This window comes from Arabidopsis lyrata, assembly GCF_000004255.2.
Source record: "Arabidopsis lyrata subsp. lyrata unplaced genomic scaffold ARALYscaffold_4, whole genome shotgun sequence".
In the NCBI taxonomy this organism is placed as follows: Eukaryota; Viridiplantae; Streptophyta; class Magnoliopsida; order Brassicales; family Brassicaceae; genus Arabidopsis; species Arabidopsis lyrata.
In genome coordinates, this window is record NW_003302552.1 from 10392252 (window position 1) to 10411259 (window position 19008).

At 38.4% G+C, this 19008-nt stretch overlaps 1 protein-coding gene and 1 long non-coding RNA gene across 2 annotated transcripts; one reads left to right on the forward strand and one right to left on the reverse strand.

The window, feature by feature from the left end:
* Positions 1-2507: 2507 nt before the first annotated feature.
* Positions 2508-3054, reverse strand: LOC110229502. The gene is made up of 2 exons (XR_002332888.1): positions 2837-3054; positions 2508-2740 (listed from the first exon to the last, which is right to left on the reverse strand). It is a non-coding gene; the product is annotated as an uncharacterized LOC110229502 (long non-coding RNA).
* Positions 3055-5131: 2077 nt separating this feature from the next.
* Positions 5132-11893, forward strand: LOC9315085 (ABC transporter G family member 32). Its single transcript, XM_021027617.1, has 24 exons — positions 5132-5587; positions 5661-5781; positions 5861-5949; positions 6021-6105; positions 6214-6373; positions 6457-6533; positions 6627-6680; positions 6847-6937; positions 7018-7319; positions 7396-7677; positions 7773-8089; positions 8168-8328; positions 8408-8511; positions 8605-8764; positions 8864-8986; positions 9063-9154; positions 9226-9558; positions 9644-9934; positions 10014-10097; positions 10184-10317; positions 10419-10646; positions 10738-10909; positions 11006-11260; positions 11330-11893. Exons 1-24 carry the CDS (start codon positions 5313-5315, stop codon positions 11600-11602), a joined length of 4263 nt encoding a protein of 1420 aa, XP_020883276.1. The 5' UTR covers positions 5132-5312; the 3' UTR covers positions 11603-11893.
* The last annotated feature ends 7115 nt before the right edge of the window (positions 11894-19008 follow it).

Below are 19008 nucleotides of genomic sequence, written 5' to 3' on the forward strand. Positions count from 1 at the left end.
GTTGGTCAGATGAGCTTTACCATGGGGAATTTATCACATCTCACCAAATGTTCTTTCTATTCCATGGAAGTAGCTGAGCCAGTTCTCCCTAGAGTGAAAGAAAATAATTTCGGTATTTCTTCTATATCACATACCAACCAGCCAACCGTAGAAATTTTGCAGGTAGGTGAGTTTTGATTCAGCACAAGTAAAATAGTCCGTTAACATTGTATCGTAAAACTTCAAATAGTTTTTGTTTGGAAGCTCTCATTGATGTTTTTAGTTTCACTTTTTAGGTCTTGTATGTCAATTCTCATAATATAAGCTGCAGAGTTTCTATAGATAATGGTACAGCACGTGTGTCAGGTACTCATTGATGCACTTTGGTTTTAACTTTCATCAACAATACTATAATTAGTGTATAAAATTCTCACTTTGATTACTTTCTTTGAGATAGCATTTTATGGAACGGGAACATGTAAATTTGGTTCTTCTTGCAAGTATCACCATCATATACAGGGAGAAGGAGGAGGATGAGGAGATTCTATTACTCATATCTCATTAAGTTATTCCATTATTCCCGTTTTGCTTAATATCTCTTTGGTCTCGGTTTTTATCATTTTATTGTTGGTTCATGTCTAGGCTCTTTTTTTTTGGTTTTCTATGTTTAATATAGTTAATTTGAAATTGGCCTTCGTTTTTGCAGATTTGGGCAGAATTTGAAACGGAGGAAACTGATCTCAACTTTAGCGGCAAAATAGGTTACATGAGCATGTTTCTAAATATATATATTTTGGTCTTTAACTACTCCAGGTTGGATCCTGGATTGGAGAAGGCGGCCTCTTTGCTGTTGTAAATACTCTTGTCTGCGACAAACTTGAATAAATCAAGTTTCTTAGCTGGACCCGAGAGAGATTTAAAGGTATGTTTCTATTTCCTTCTTTAGATGGAATTTACTCATATACTTGGATTTACTTTCGACATATCTGATATCTGGATTTCCTTTGTTTTTGGTTGTGATTGTTGATGGTATATTAACTAAGAACTAACATTCATATGTGCATGTTAAAAAAAAAAAGAAAGAAGATCATGAACTACACTTGGAGAACATTGAAGCTCTTCGAGAAATGCATGGCTAAGATAGAACAGTGAGACAGGACTGCAAGAAGTGCTTGAATCAGGAGGAAGGTAAGGTAATGAAGATGGTTAACATAAGAAGTTTGAGACATTGAGATATTGGCTTGGGCTTCAAGATGAAGAAGAGAGCGATCGTGAGATAGTTTGGTGAAGGAAGACGAGAAGCATGTTTCAAAGCGGATGTTCTTAACCGTCATTGAGATAGAGAGTGGTGGGTAATATTGGACTTCTTATAAAAACAATTTTAAGAAATGTTGGCAAAAGTGTGTCAAAGTGTCCATCTCCCATAGACAAAATGGTTTGTGTAAAGGTGGAGAACTTGGTTTGTTCCTGGAGGAGACAGTGATGACTTGATATGTTAAGAGTTGATATCGGCGAACCAGAACATAGCTTTCACGATGGTGTAGGTGGAGCACGTTAGTGTACCGTAAAGAGACGAGCACGTTTCGTTGTGTATTATTTGTCAACGATTTTTATCTACCCGTGTAATACGAATGGGAAAGCAAGTACCAACCGACTAATCGACACCAACTAAATTTTTATATCTAAAGGTGAAATTTCTATTAACTTATACTATAGAATATCCAAATTCATACGAAATATGTTCTTTCAGTTCAATTCAGTCATAGATTATTATTTTGATTCCTTGATTATCAAGAAACAAATGACTGAAGGCGTCTGGTGCTGACAAGTTTATTTTTACATATTTATTTTAATATCCAGTTTATATATTATGGACCTTTGTTGCAACGTAATGATTAGGTTTTTGTTTGTGGATTATGTTTGATCCATTAAAGTACAGGTTTGATTATTAGTTTAGCTCACTAATCATTATTGTGAACAATAAGGTCGGATTGTTTTATGGTTCTTGAATTAGTTTACATTTTTGACGTAACATTCTCTCTATTTCCAAATTCAAAATGAAAGAATAAGAGTGTTTCTTTGAATTTGAAAAAATGTTATTCATTTTTTCATATTTGAAAGTGCACTTTTTAAAATTATAATGATATTTTGACTTTTACTATTTTGAAAAGCATTCAAAATACACCCTAATTCGTTTTCAGCTTATTGTTTGAAAAACTTAACAACATATATTTTTAATACATATTGTTTGTTTTTAGTATTATAATGAAAAGTAAACCGTATGTGTGCTGAAAGTTGCAGGAATGCAGAGTTGTTTTGTGTTAAAGATCACAAAAATTTATAGTTATTAAGCACATTTTGCACTTTTGCAACGGAGTCTTGGAATCTCAAGTGCAAAATGTGTGATCCTTGCCAGCAAAAAAATACCACATCCTCCAAAACTCTAGACATGTAGGGTTGAACAGAACCTGATTGCATATACGTGCAGTAGTTCTCCTTAAGACACCTAATCAAACCAAAATAACATATTTAAAACAAACATTTGAAAATTACACAACATATACACAATTACATATTAATATATGTAGGTCAACACCTTGAGAATACTCTAATTTTGCGAATCAAATCACACAGACGATGATATGACCACTACATTTTTCTAACGATAAGCCAAAATTTATAGAAGACGAATTAATTTTTAATGATTAATGACAAAACTACCTCGAAACAAAAGAACACGTCTGGTTTATTATCCTGCTTCCTGAAAGAATTTCAAAATTCAATTATAACAGTTTATATTCTTTAAACTAATATTTTTCATAGATAAAACCAAATTCCACTCATGGGGAGAGCTTACAGAGGAGCAGGAGGTGATCCCGAGACTCCGTTGCAAAAATGCAAAGAAAACACTCATCAGATTGAATTTATTCCCAAGAAGCCTGTCTTTGATGAATGGACAATTATTTAAGTGTCTCAAGAGAGGAAGAGTGTCAGGTCCAAGAAAGTAGCTTAGCCCAAGAGCAAAACAACTTTTGTCGAGAATAAAGCCTAGAAAAAAACAAATTTCACACCTCGGAAGCGCCCACAGAGGAACATGAGATGATTTCGAGACTCCATTGCAAAAGTGCATAGACAACATTCATCAGATTGAATTTATCCCCACGAAACCAGTTTTTAACGAGTGGTCTATTTTTTAAGTGACTAACCCACATATTAAAAACATGCTTAAACACATCACCTTTGAACCAAACTAAGGCAATGTGGAGAAAAAATCATGACACACAACATCAACCAAAATCCAGTTTTTTATTGCATTTTTTTATGCAACTATCATTATTTTAATAATATATCTATTGTTTAAATATATCATTTTTCTCATTTATGTTTCTATTATATATATTATGATTAAACACTATTAATTGTTCATTACTAATAATGGTATTAAAATCCCTACAACCCCGCGCCGGGCGCGGGGACCGCTCCTAGTGTAATCATATAACAAATTGTTAAAAAAATGAAGAAAAAAAAGAATGATACGATCAATCTATTTGTATACTGTTATATTATACCATTCTATATTACCTTTTTGTTATTATTCGTTAAAAACTTTATCTATTTTTTGTGACCAATAATGATCCATAATTTATTCTACCCAATAACCACTAAACATGTTAGAATTGACTTCATACTTCCATTAAATAAATGAATTGAAAATCTAACCCTAACACGAAAATGATAGAACCAGACCAGACCAAAATTGACTCATAAAGATTCCAGCTCATTTTGACATTTCTAGTTACAAGTCACACTAAATACATGTTTGAAATGTTCGAAAAAAAACATTGCTATAATTAATTAAAAACAGTAGAAGGAAAAATTCGGTGAGAAGAAAGTAGAATGTTGCTAGAATCAATAAATTAATCAAAATAGGTACACAGTAGTATATAATAGACTAGTATCCCTCTAATCTAACGGTCCATTTATACCTGTCCCCATTACACATGTCAAAGATAATAGAAAAAAAACCCGAAAAAACCGCCATCTATTTTTTTTTTGCAGTTTAATACCTATGTTTTTAAATTTGGAATAATCATACCTCATTTAATTTCGATTGCCTTTTAAAACTTGGCGTTTTTTGCTCCCCTTTTTCATAATCAAAGGCCCTCCTGCAAATCCAAGACTTAACAGTCGTTACTGGATGTAACGGAATTATTTAACAGCGTTAAATTTTAACCGGGAAAAAGCCGAAAAAACCGCCATCTATTTTCTTTGGCCGTTTAATACCTGTGTTTTTAAATTTGAAATAAAAATACCTCATTTAATTTTGATTGCCTTTTAAAATTGAGGCAATAAAATTGAGGCTAATTAGAATAAAAACTAACTACAGTAGAACCTCTATAAATTAATACTCGATAAATTAATAAACACGATAAATTAATAAATTTGGCCGGTCCCGAGTCGGGCCAATGTAAAAACTAACCAAATTCGATAAGATAATAATTTTTTTGAAATCCCTATGTAAAAATATAGTCCCAATAATATCATAAATTAATAATCATGTAATTTTCACATATATATATATAATAGTTTTAGTGTTTTTCATAAAAATAGCCAAAAATTTTTGTAAGTTTTCAAATTTTGAATATGCATAATTTTTTTTTTTAATAGTCGTATATGTTTTAAAATACAACAATGGATGTCTTTGTGAATTTTAATTTATGTATATCGTTTGTATATGTGAATTCTATAATCGTTGTTATTCATTGTCAAAATAAATTATTTTTTTCGAAATATTAAGTGTTTAAAGCTAAAACTATAAAATTTATAACATCCAAAACATTAATCTTAGTTAGATCACATTGCTTTAGCTCGTATTTTTTTAAAAAAGTTTTTACAATTGAAACAAAACTTTCTATAATTAATAAATACGCAATTATTAATTTATAGATAAATTAATATCACTATAAATTAATAAAATATCATGGTCCCGACATTATTAATTTATAGAGGTTTTACTGTATTATTCTTTTACTTTATATCCACATAGACCTAAATAATAAACAATTTGTTTTCTTCCCGCTAAGCATTAATGAGCCTCCCTTCTTCTCAACTGTTATTTCACTTTAACGTACAAAAAAAAAAAAAACACAGAGAAGAGAGAGAGAGAAAGTTTCCGCATTAATGGTGGCTTCACCTACCAGTTGTCTAGCGGTGAGAGAGATTAATGTGACGACGACGACACAGAAGAAGCCATAGAGAGAGAGAGAACAAACCAAATCTACACTACATACAATCTCTTCCCTCATCTCTCTGATTCCGTTGCGCTGCCGAGAATGTGGAACTCGGCGGAGAACGCATTCTCGCGTTCGACGTCGTTTAAAGACGAAATCGAAGACGAAGAAGAGCTTCGTTGGGCGGCTTTACAACGTCTTCCAACTTATTCACGAATCCGCCGTGGTATTTTCAGAGATATGGTTGGTGAGCCTAAAGAGATCCAAATTGGTAACCTTGAAGCTAGCGAACAACGTCTTCTTCTCGACCGGCTTGTGAATTCCGTCGAAAATGATCCTCAACAGTTCTTCGCTCGCGTTAGGAAGAGATTCGACGCGTAAATCTCTCTTTCTATTTTAGTTCAAAATCATTCAATTTTGGTTTCATTGAGTGAATTTTATTTTTGGCAGTGTGGATTTGAAGTTTCCGAAAATCGAAGTTCGATTTCAGAATCTTATGGTGGAATCATTTGTTCATGTTGGAAGCAGAGCATTACCAACAATTCCTAATTTCATCATTAATATGGCAGAAGTACTTACAACAATTGACTCATTTTTTCTTCTAAGTTGTTGTGAGCTAATTGTTGTAATTAAGAAGAGTTTTGTTACAGGGTTTGTTGAGGAACATTCATGTGATTGGTGGAAAAAGAAGCAAATTAACGATTTTAGATGGTATCAGTGGGATTATTAGACCTTCAAGGTAATTTATATACATTTAATTGTAATATTTGTTACTATTTTTGTCTAAATTCTTTATGTGTTGCTCTTTAGATTGACACTACTACTAGGTCCTCCAAGTTCAGGGAAGACAACATTACTCTTAGCTTTAGCTGGACGCCTTGGAACTAATCTTCAGGTTAACCGTCGGTGACCGAATTCAATTAGAATCATAGCTTAAGTTCTCTCAAATATTTGTCACTATGCTTCTTGGTTTTGAGTTATTTTTGGTTTGGCTACTTTGAAGACATCTGGGAAAATAACATACAATGGTTACGATCTCAAAGAGATAATCGCGCCAAGGACGTCCGCGTATGTGAGCCAACAGGATTGGCATGTGGCGGAGATGACAGTTCGGCAGACTCTCGAGTTTGCTGGTCGTTGTCAAGGTGTTGGATTCAAATGTGGTAAGTACTAAGAAGCAATGTAAGTGCATTATATTTGTCTTAGTTTTTACTTGGTGTTTGACATAACACAATGTGAAACACAGATATGCTTTTGGAGTTAGCAAGAAGGGAAAAGCTTGCAGGAATAGTACCTGATGAAGATCTTGATATATTTATGAAGGTACTTGTGTTTTTTTTTTGTCAAAGGCTTAGTCTATTTCTTTTCTGGATTTAGTCATCCCCTTGACTCGTGACGGTTTTTCGAACGCTCCAGTCTTTAGCTCTCGGAGGACAGGAGACAAGCCTCGTCGTGGAGTATGTTATGAAGGTATTCTCCATAGCCTTTTAACATTTGGTCACAGTTCAAACAATACAAAGAAAACAGTATTGACAAATGTTTTAATGCTTACTTGTAAGAAAGTATAGGCAAAGTCTATCAGGTTAATGTCCTATTTCTTCAAACTCTTTCTGAAATTCTCATACATCCAACAAAGATTCTAGGGTTGGACACATGCGCGGACACATTGGTCGGAGATGAGATGATTAAAGGAATTTCAGGGGGACAGAAGAAACGACTCACAACAGGTTTGTCTTCCCATTCTTGATTTTGTTCATGCTTGAACATATAACCAGTAGATACTGACCAGTGCTAATTGAATTCACAGGGGAACTATTAGTTGGTCCAGCAAGGGTTCTTTTCATGGATGAAATATCGAATGGTTTAGATAGTTCGACGACTCATCAGATTATCATGTATATGAGGCATTCTACTCATGCACTCGAAGGAACCACCGTCATTTCTTTACTCCAACCGTCTCCCGAGACTTACGAGTTGTTTGATGATGTTATCCTAATGTCTGAAGGACAGATTATATACCAGGGACCTCGCGACGAGGTTCTTGATTTCTTTTCATCATTGGGATTTAGTTGCCCTGAGAGAAAAAATGTTGCAGATTTCTTGCAAGAGGTAAGATTTATTAAAGATTTTGAAGTAGAAATTAAATTGTTGTTTGAAATTTTTCTAAATGAGTTTCTGTTAGTAGGTCACTTCAAAGAAAGACCAGCAGCAGTACTGGTCAGTCCCTTTCCGGCCTTATCGCTATGTACCTCCTGGAAAGTTTGCTGAAGCTTTCCGTTCATATCCAACTGGTAAGAAGTTGGCAAAGAAACTTGAGGTTCCATTTGATAAACGGTTCAATCATTCAGCTGCGTTATCGACATCTCAATACGGTGTTAAGAAGAGTGAACTTCTCAAGATCAACTTTTCCTGGCAGAAGCAACTGATGAAGCAGAATGCATTTATTTATGTGTTCAAGTTTGTTCAGGTTTGGCTCCCAATTATATGTCTCTAGTTCCTTTTTTCTGTTGGAATGGTAATTGTCTTATTAATTCATTCTCTCTACATACTATGCGTTTGCAGCTTCTTTTAGTTGCCTTGATCACGATGACAGTCTTTTGCCGGACAACAATGCATCACAACACTATTGATGATGGCAACATATATCTTGGGTCACTTTACTTTTCCATGGTTATCATTCTCTTTAACGGATTCACCGAGGTTCCAATGCTAGTAGCCAAGCTTCCCGTCCTTTATAAGCATAGAGACTTGCATTTTTACCCAAGCTGGGCTTATACATTACCTTCCTGGCTTTTGAGTATCCCTACTTCAATAATTGAATCTGCGACATGGGTGGCAGTAACATATTATACAATTGGATATGATCCTTTGTTCTCAAGGTACATTCTTGTAAAAAGTTGAATTGGGAAAGGATTTGGTTGCATAAAAAAGTTAACTATGACTTCTCTAATCTTCAGGTTTCTTCAGCAGTTCCTGCTGTATTTCTCTCTGCATCAGATGTCGTTGGGTCTTTTCCGTGTGATGGGTTCTTTAGGCCGACATATGATAGTTGCCAATACGTTTGGGTCCTTTGCAATGCTTGTGGTCATGACTCTTGGAGGCTTTATAATTTCCAGAGGTCTTCATTACTCTTTCTTAAAGTCCTTAAACTCTCTCCTTTACCACATCAATATTCATTCTCTTGTTTGATTTCACAGATAGCATACCAAGCTGGTGGATTTGGGGTTACTGGATTTCTCCATTGATGTATGCTCAAAATGCAGCTTCTGTGAATGAGTTTCTTGGCCATAATTGGCAAAAGGTGAAAATATAACCAAAACTATCTATCACTTTTTAGGTGTTAGAAGGTGAAATATACTATTGTAGTTAATGGTTGTTTTTACTGTCTGTGAAGAGTGCTGGGAATCACACAAGCGACTCTCTTGGTTTGGCATTGCTGAAAGAAAGAAGTCTGTTCTCTGGGAACTACTGGTATTGGATCGGTATCGCTGCCTTGCTTGGATACACAGTTCTTTTCAATATACTATTTACGCTGTTTTTAGCTCACCTCAACCGTAAGCTTCTCATTTTTTTCCGTATATCTTAAGCATCAACTATCTGCCATTGCAAACCATGGTGCTAATCTTCAACATATCTTTGTAAACTCTTCATAGCTTGGGGTAAGTTTCAAGCTGTTGTATCCAGAGAAGAGTTGGACGAGAGAGAAAAGAAGAGAAAAGGCGATGAGTTTGTTGTGGAACTAAGAGAGTACTTGCAGCATTCAGGCTCAATACATGGTGAGGAACAAAAAAAATTTCCTTTCTTATCTTTACTAAAGTGATGGAAGCTAATGCTTATACTTATTTGGTCCAGGAAAATATTTTAAGAATCGAGGCATGGTTCTCCCGTTTCAACCACTATCTCTGTCTTTCAGCAATATCAACTACTATGTGGATGTTCCGTTGGTATGTAACAGGTTTCTACACAGTTTAGGTACATCAGTTTGCAACTACTTGTAATGCAACTAAAATTTCAGGGGCTAAAAGAACAAGGGATACTAGAAGATAGGTTGCAGCTACTTGTGAATATTACTGGAGCTTTTAGACCAGGTGTGCTTACAGCATTAGTGGGAGTAAGTGGTGCCGGTAAAACAACGCTCATGGATGTTTTAGCTGGAAGGAAAACCGGAGGAACTATAGAAGGCGATGTGTACATATCTGGTTTTCCCAAAAGGCAGGAAACGTTTGCAAGAATTTCAGGTTATTGTGAGCAGAACGATGTTCATTCTCCATGCCTAACTGTTGTTGAATCTCTACTTTTCTCGGCGTGCCTTCGTTTACCAGCAGACATTGACTCAGAGACACAAAGGGTAACACTATTTCCATCACCTTTCGATCATTTTCATATGTTTGTCATGGAATATGCTGACATCTCTAAACTTCAAATTCTTGGAGGCATTTGTCCATGAGGTGATGGAGCTAGTAGAGCTGACCTCATTGAGCGGGGCATTGGTCGGTCTTCCTGGAGTTGATGGCTTATCAACTGAACAGAGAAAAAGGCTAACAATTGCTGTTGAGCTAGTTGCAAACCCTTCTATAGTATTTATGGATGAGCCAACTTCAGGATTGGATGCACGTGCTGCCGCCATTGTGATGAGAACTGTAAGAAATATTGTTAACACAGGGCGAACCATCGTCTGCACGATTCATCAGCCTAGCATTGATATTTTTGAGTCATTTGACGAGGTTGGTTTCTTCAAACAAATGAATCAAAGACTCTGCAGGATTGTTTAGTCAGCATCTCTAAAGTTCATTGTTTATGCAGCTTTTGTTCATGAAACGTGGTGGAGAACTCATATATGCCGGTCCACTAGGTCAGAAATCATGTGAGCTTATCAACTATTTCGAGGTAGCCGTTGTTCTTGATCTATTAATTTTTGAACTACAATTACATGTAACATAAAGTCTCTTTACTACTACTCTTTTCTTCCTTAGTCAATTGAAGGGGTGCAAAAGATCAGACCTGGCCATAATCCGGCAGCATGGATGCTTGACGTCACTTCTTCGACTGAGGAACACCGGCTTGGTGTTGATTTTGCTGAAATTTACAGGAACTCAAATCTGTGTCAGTATGTGCCTTTCCTCATCTAGTCAAAACTTTGCATGTGGAATTCAAATTAGCTTTCCATAAGTTCGGTTTACCATATTTCTTGTCTCCGTTCTATTGCAGACGCAACAAGGAGCTGATTGAACTCCTTAGTAAGCCAAGTAGTATTGCAAAAGAAATCGAGTTTCCGACCAGATACTCTCAGTCACTGTATAGTCAGTTTGTTGCTTGCCTGTGGAAACAAAACCTATCATATTGGCGAAACCCGCAATACACTGCAGTTCGCTTCTTCTACACCGTGGTTATCTCGCTGATGCTTGGAACAATATGTTGGAAATTTGGCTCTAAAAGGTATGATTATGCAGCTTTCACTTCTGTAAAGTGGCACATTGCTATCGACAAAGCGATTCCTTTAACGAATGATACATTTCTTCATGTATAGGGACACCCAACAACAGTTATTTAATGCAATGGGATCGATGTATGCTGCGGTTCTCTTCATTGGAATCACCAATGCAACCGCTGCGCAGCCCGTTGTTTCCATAGAAAGATTTGTTTCTTATCGGGAGAGAGCAGCGGGAATGTACTCGGCACTTCCCTTTGCATTTGCACAGGTTACACATATGTTTATTCTCTTTCTTTCTTTCTCATCATCCCCGCTTTGGACTTTTAAAAATTCGAAGATGGTAAAAGTTTGTATGATTTTGCAGGTGTTTATAGAGTTTCCATACGTGTTAGCACAATCCACAATATACAGCAGCATATTCTATGCGATGGCCGCGTTCGAATGGTCCGTGGTGAAGTTCTTGTGGTACTTATTCTTCATGTACTTTTCGATAATGTACTTCACCTTCTACGGGATGATGACAACAGCAATCACACCAAACCACAACGTCGCCTCAATTATAGCAGCTCCTTTCTACATGCTCTGGAACCTCTTCAGCGGCTTCATGATCCCATACAAGGTACATTACTAACTAAGCTTACCTTTTCTTTCTCTAGAAATACTTATGTTTTGATTGATTCGACTACAGAGGATTCCGCTGTGGTGGAGATGGTACTACTGGGCAAACCCGGTGGCATGGACATTGTACGGTCTATTGGTGTCTCAGTACGGTGATGATGAGAGACCAGTGAAGCTATCGGACGGTATCCATCAGGTGATGGTGAAACAACTACTTGAGGATGTGATGGGTTACAAACATGACTTCTTGGGTGTTTCAGCTATTATGGTCGTCGCCTTTTGCGTTTTCTTCTCCCTTGTCTTTGCTTTCGCCATTAAAGCCTTCAATTTCCAGAGAAGATGATTGATTACCAAACACTCAACTCCCTCATATTTATATATACACGTATACAAACACCATCTATTGTTTTATTTGTATATTGGGGCTTTTATAACCAAAAAGGCAGGGGACTGCCTATTCTTCCTCTGCCATTACATGTATGGGATCAATAAAAGCTTGTGTTGTGTGGTTTTGTGTTTTATGTTCCTTAATCATTTTCTCATAAATGTGTATGAGTCAATGTCATCTATAACAATCACTGATCATGAACCGCAAGCAGTTGAAAACATGTAGTAATATGTACTGTAATAGAGAGATGTATCTCTAGTTTACTGATTGAATTACACATCTTTGCTAGTAACTATATTTGGCCACGTGCATAGACGCTTAATCACTCAGGAGAAATAAGCATGAGTTAAAATGTTGGACACTTGCAATATAAAAGGTGAAAAAGAGGATTGATATTTGATAGCATTAAGTGATTTAAAGGGTAGAAATGATCCCCGCATGTAACTTTTGGTGATTTCTACGGTCACTCATCATGAATATAGAGTTTCAAGAGCTACAAAGTCTCCTTCTAATCACTTAAGTTAGTACCTACAAGAAAACATATGAATACTTACGGATAATCCTACGAAAATTTTGGTAGGAAAATTTTCCTACCAATTACCAACGGATAATCGCTAGTGACAGACTTTTAGTAAGTAGGTTTAATTTACATGGACTCATTTGTCCAAACTTATATATTAGCTATTCATGTATTTTGATTAACATCAAAAAATTTGTGTCGATATACGCGGAATCATCTAACGTTCAATCTGGTTTTAGATACCCCCACAAAACATTTCGAAAAAATTCCAATCCCCGCCTCTTGCCGCTAAGTATGGAGCATCAATTTGGGTTATTTTGCCGGTCGCTAAAGGTTTATGAGAATGTGTTGTTCATTATAATGTGATTGTTACACTATATATAGAGAGATTACAAGAGAACTAGGGATTAATGAATGACTAATCTACCCTTATTATATACATACTCTACACGCCCCCTCAAGATGGAGGGAGTTTCGTCACTCCAATCTTGTCGAACAATTCATGAAACCGAGAGCGAGCTAACGGCTTCGTAAGAGCATCTGCAAGTTGATCATTTGTAGACACATGGGTGACCCGTAAGGCTCCAGACCTAACATTGTCACGAATGAAATGGTAGTCCAATGCTAGGTGTTTCATCCTCGAGTGAAAGACGGGATTAGCAGAGAGATACATAGCCCCTATATTGTCGCAGTAAACAACCGGTGTAGTAGGAAGCGTCACCCCAAGTTCAGTTAGAAGAGAACAAACCCATCGTATCTCACAAGCGGTGTTGGCGACAGCCCGATATTCTGCTTCGGTAGAAGATCTAGCGACACCTTTTTGTTTCTTTGAAGACCACGCAATCGGAGTCTTTCCAAGATACAAAATGTAAGCATTGGTAGAGACCCAATCATCAGTGTCACGTGCCCAATCAGCGTCGGAATACGCATGAAGAGTGATAGGTGAATTAGCATGAAGATAGATACCGTGAGAGATCGTACCGGAGAGATAGCGCAATAAGCGCTTGACGGCTTGCCAATGCAAATCAGTGGGACGATGCATAAACTGTGAGAGACGATTGACGACATAGGCAATGTCCGGTCTCGTGAAGCTCAAATATTGAAGGCTGCCAAGCACAGTTCTATAGTCTCGCGGGTCATCAAGAATGTTACCCGAATCAAGTGTGAGCTTAGGATTCGGTGCCATTGGAGTCGTAACGGGATTGGCGTCTAGCATATTTGTTTTTGTCAGCAGGTCAAGAAGATATTTCCTTTGCATTAGATGGAGACCACGAGATGTGCGAGTAGCTTCTATTCCCAGAAAATAAGACAAATCTTTAGGGTCTTTGAGTGAGAATCTATTCGCCAAAGCAGTGATAAAACCGGAGATCAAAGCTGGACGCGAACCCGTGACAATTATGTCGTCCACATAAACTAAGATATAGACAATGTCAGCACCTTGGATATAGATGAACACCGACGTATCTGCAAGAGAATTAGAAAACCCGACACGACATAGAAAGGTTTTGAGTTCTTGGTACCACGCTCGGGGTGCTTGCTTTAAACCATATAATGCCTTCTTTAAACGACATACGTAATGCGGCCGATCCTTATCAACGAATCCAGGAGGTTGAGAGACATACACTTCGTCAATTAGTGTGCCTTGCAAGAAGGCATTGTTGATGTCCAATTGCTTAATGATCCATGACCGCGACACCGCAAGCTGAAGAACCAACCGGATTGTTAATGACTTCACCACCGGACTGAAAGTCTCCGCATAATCAATACCATATTGTTGATTAAACCCTCGTGCCACCAAACGAGCTTTATACCTGTCAAGTTCACCAGAAGGTAGATACTTTAGAGTAAAAATCCATTTTGTATCAATAATATTTTGATGTGGGCTTGGAGGCACCAATTCAAAAGTATTATTGCGAATTTGAGCATTGATTTCTTCACCCATGGCAGCTCGCCACTTCTCATCTCTTAGAGCCTGGTTCACCGTGGTTGGGATTTTTGGTTTTGTGGGATTGGCCTTTGCGGTGAGAGAAAATTTTTGGTTTGGTTTGGTGATGTTGTTTTTAGCTCGGGTTCGCATTGGATGGGCATTAGTGATGACGGGGTCAGGATTTTCTGGTTCATGGTGAGTTGCTGCGGAGGACGCGGAGGATGAGGAAGACGCTGCTTCATTGGAGGTGGTGGCGTGTTCTGTTTGTGAAAGAGAGGTATGGGATGGATTTGGTTGGGCCTGATTTTGAGTGTTGGTTTGTTGGGCTTGGGAATCTGAATGGGCCGGTGAAACACTAATATTTGGGCCTGTAGAATTATTTCCAGAGCCCATAGAGACATTACCTGAGCGTGCAACATCACCTGAATCAGAAAGAGCAGGGGACAAACCACGATCCGACGCAGGTGATGCCGACGTGGGAGAAGAATCGGAGCTCGGGGGCGACAAAGGCGAAGCTGGTACGAGTGACCGAGATTGAAACGGAATGGTGATGGAAGATGGCTGAGTTGAAGGAGGCGGAATTGGTGATTCGGGTGTGGGAGCTTTGTGACTAGTGGTTGACGAGAATGGGAACTGATCCTCAACGAATTGAACATGACGGGAGGTATAGATGCGACCAGACTGAGCGTCAAGGCATAAATACGCACTTTGAGTGATGGAATAGCCAACAAACACACACGGGAGAGAGCGGGATTCCAACTTATGACTTGTGTATGGACGAAGCCACGGAAAACACAAGCAGCCAAATACCTTGAGCTTGAGATAATTTGGTGGCTGGTGAAACAACTTGGCATATGGAGACATATTTGCTATCACCGGACTTGGTAAGCGGTTTATGAGATAGACCGCTGTTGCAAACGCGTATGTCCAATATGACGTCGGAATAGAGGCTTGATGAAGTAACGTCAATCCCGTCTCCACAATATGCCTATGTTTGCGCTCGGAAATGCCATTATGCTCCGGCGTGTGAGGCGGCGAGGTTAAGTGAGATATACCATGTGTGAGAAGAAACTGTCGTAGAGCAATGAACTCACCCCCGTTGTCGGAATAAAGATTCTGAATTTTGGATTGGAAGCGATTCTCCACCAAGGCTTTAAACGCTATGAATGTTTCCCGAACTTGTGACTTTTGTTTGAGCGGATAGTACCAAGTGTAGCGGGTGTAGTGATCGACAAGTATAAGATAATACTTGTAATTATCAATAGACACAACCGGTGATGTCCACACGTCCGTATACACATATTGAAGAGGCTTGTTTGAGGTAATAGTGTTTGAGTAAAAAGGAAGCTTATGGCTTTTATTAATTAAACAAGGAGAACATGGGAATTGTTTTTGCGAGGAATGAGAAAGCGGTAAAGAAAACTGAGAAACAAGTGTTTGTAAAACAGGAAAAGACGGGTGACCAAGTCTCGAATGCCATGAGGGAAGAGATGTTTTGGGAGTTGGAGATGCGAATAGTGAGATGGTGGAATTCGGTTTGACTGGCCACTCGTACAGCTCATCTTTAGTTCGGCCTTGGAGTAATCGGGCCCCCGTGCTGAGATCCTTCACCTGGAAATGAGCAGGAAAGAATTCCACAGACACTTTATTAGTATTACACAAGCGATAAACAGATATAAGGTTTTTGTGAATATTTGGAACATAAAGGATATCATTTAAGGCTAGGGAACGAGTAAGGGTAGAGAGATTTGATGAACCAGTATGCGAGATTGGAAGACTTGAGCCATCAGCAATGGTGACTTCTTCTCCACCATTGTAAGGTTGATGTAGAGCAAGATTGTTCAAGTCGGTGGTGAGATGATGTGTTGCTCCACTATCAAGAATCCACGGGTTTGGATTGTAAGATGAAGATGCCGCAACCATGTTTGCACGGGGTTGCCATGGCATTGGAGACGGCGAGTACTGACCCGGAGATGGCATTGAGCCACCGGATATCTGCAGCTGCGAGCAACGTCGAGCGCTATGGCCAAAAACACCACAAATTTGACATTTACCTTGATAGCCACGCGAACCACTGGAGTACTGATCGTTGCGTGGCCGAAACTGTTGATTTTGTTGCCATGGCTGATTCGATTTGTTGTTGAATCGTTGTTGCTGTCCACGGTAGTTGTTGCCATTGTTGTTTTTGTTGCCACCATTGCCGCGATAGTTGACAGCATTGGCTGTGATCGGAAGAGAAGAAGAGTCAACGGCTTGTGCTTGGAGTTTAAGGTCATGATTGATGAGCTTCTCATGAAGCTCCGTGAGCGATGGAGCCTTGTCACGGCTTGAAATTTGATCCAGAACCTGCTTGTAATCATCCGGAAGACCTTCGAGAACAAAATCGATCTGGTCTTCATGTGTATAGGGAGCACCTAGTAACGCCAACTGATCAAACCTCGTCGTAAAACCACGGACATACTCGCTGATCGACATGGTTCCTTTCTTCCAGTGCTTAATTTGTTGTCGAAGTTGAAGAATGTGACTCCGGCTTGGTTTGGCATAGGTGTCCACGAGTTTCTCCCAAGCAGCAGCAGATGTGTGGATCGTGGAGAGGATTGGTTGAACATTGACAGAAATCGCACCAAGTAACGCACTGTAGATGAGCTTGTCTTGTCTCTTCCACTTAACGTATTCTCGATTCTCTGTGGTTGTTTCAGCAGTGGTGATGGTAGGCGATGGTGCAGGAAGCGATCCATCGATGTAGCCGACGAGACCATAACCATCGAGCAACGAGTGGACTTGACGAGACCACATGAGAAAGTTGAGATCCGTGAGTTTGGTCACGTTTGACATGTTGACGTTGAGAAGTGTGAGCGAGTCGGCCGTCGTGATCATGGTAGTGTCGGAGGAGGTGGCTGGAGAGGAGGCCATTGTTATGAATACAAAAGCTTGAAAATCACAAGATTGAAAATCGAGATTTGAAAAAGAAATGAATGACGGCTACTGTTTTTAGGTTTAAGAGAATCGATGCTCTGATACCATAAAGGTTTATGAGAATGTGTTGTTCATTATAATGTGATTGTTACACTATATATAGAGAGATTACAAGAGAACTAGGGATTAATGAATGACTAATCTACCCTTATTATATACATACTCTACAGTCGCGAACCAGATCATGATGCATGGACAACACATATGCTGGAATTTTTCAGAGTAGCCTGAGATCTACATGACATTTCAAATAGACCAATGTGCGACATGTCATAACGCTCTAACATTCAGAAGAAGGCTTTGGAGGTCGCTTTCTTGTATATCCCGACCAGCCCCGGTTCAATATATTTGAGAGCCTTAGGGCAAAAAAAATTTTTTTGGCCTATTATTATATACAAAGAGAAAATTTACCTAATTTTTAAAAATTTTGCGGAGTTTTTATAGTAAAAATTGTTATTTTAAAAATTTTGGGCCTTTTTATACATTTTCTTATAAATAATTAGGCCTCTTAAAATATAATTCTCATATTAATAATATTTTTATAAAATATTTGGGCCTTTTTTATATGTAAAATTTTTTATAAAAAAAAAAGCCCCGGGCCGTCGCACCTCCGCCCTACCCATCTGAGCCGGGGCTGATCCCGACGATGGGTAATATACTCCATCCAAAGTCCTAGGAGTTCAGGTTTACGGATCATAAATATACACTGTAATCGGCTGAAAAAGCACACCGTAATCGGTTGCCTAAAGTCCTAAGACTAGGGGATCCGACTAAACTAGCCAAAACATGGTTTTAATTGAATCGATAAGCATTCTTTCAAAAAATTAATAACCTAGTTCCAAACAATATCTTTGTAACTATTTCATTTTCGTACAATAGCAATAGAATATCATTTTCATTCTCTCTCTCTTCTCTCTCTATTATCTTTCAGAGAGAAAGAAGCTTTTCCGTTCAGATTTCGCCGGTGGTTGTTCTCCGGTGAATTTTGTCTCGCTTGATAGGCGAGTTTCTCGTCTAGCTGCACCGGCTCGCTCAGCGGTGTGGGCTGGCTTTGCTTCTGGCGTAGATGGCTTCGTTAGCATCTTCGTCCGGCTATGTTTCCGACATCGGTGGTTTTGTCAACACCTGTGGTCGGCTTTTTTCCGGCATGAAGCGGCTTGTTTCCGGCATGGAGCGGCTTGTATAGCGGCAGTGGTTGGTTTCTTTGTTATTCCGACGGCCTAGTGCGGCTATAGTCTCGGCTAATCCTTACCGCTTTTTATTTTTTTTTGTTATGTTTTTATCTTTTGTCTAAAGTTCAAGGTAAAATCTCATATGGCGATGATATATGTGGCGCTCGATTTCGAAGAATCAAGTCTCTAAGGTTTGTGCTTTGCCGGAGGAGTATCGAGCTTCGAATTTAACTCCTAGTTGGATTAGATCTCAAGATCTAGAGAATCAATAAAGACTTGGAAGTTTAAAAAAAAAAGCGCAAGAAGATCTGATATAGCATGGTATCGTTTATCCTCAGTAGGAATCAGAGGTGATTCAGTTGCTGATTTGAGAATCGTTAACTTTTTCATATGATTACCAGGTCAAGAAATTTTTCATATGATTACCAGGTCAAGAAATTATCATTCGGTCTGTTTTCTTTTTGCCGGCGAATGTTCCAAACCGACGCGTGTTCACAAAGCGATGAAGTTCGATGTAATAAGCATCTGTGCGATAAGCTTCCACGTTGAGAGATGTGATCGTGCGTTTTAATTATCTTTGCTTAAGGGTTTACTTTGTTGGGCTTGGTTTTCATTTTCAGGTCCAGTAGAAAATAATGGCCTATGTTTATCTTGGTTTACTCATAACCAAGCATTGTATGGTTTCTTTGGTTTTATTAATAATAATAATACACCCGTTGACAAAAAAAAAAGAAAAAAAACCTATATAATAAATGTGATTAGTACC

Coding starts and splice junctions, on each gene's coding strand:
- LOC9315085 (XM_021027617.1), top strand. CDS start 5,313: ATGTGGAACTCGGCGGAGAACGCATTCTCGCGTTCGACGTCGTTTAAA. Junction 9,559..9,643: donor TTGACTCAGAGACACAAAGG/GTAACACTATTT, acceptor AAATTCTTGGAG/GCATTTGTCCATGAGGTGAT. Junction 10,910..11,005: donor TTCCCTTTGCATTTGCACAG/GTTACACATATG, acceptor ATGATTTTGCAG/GTGTTTATAGAGTTTCCATA.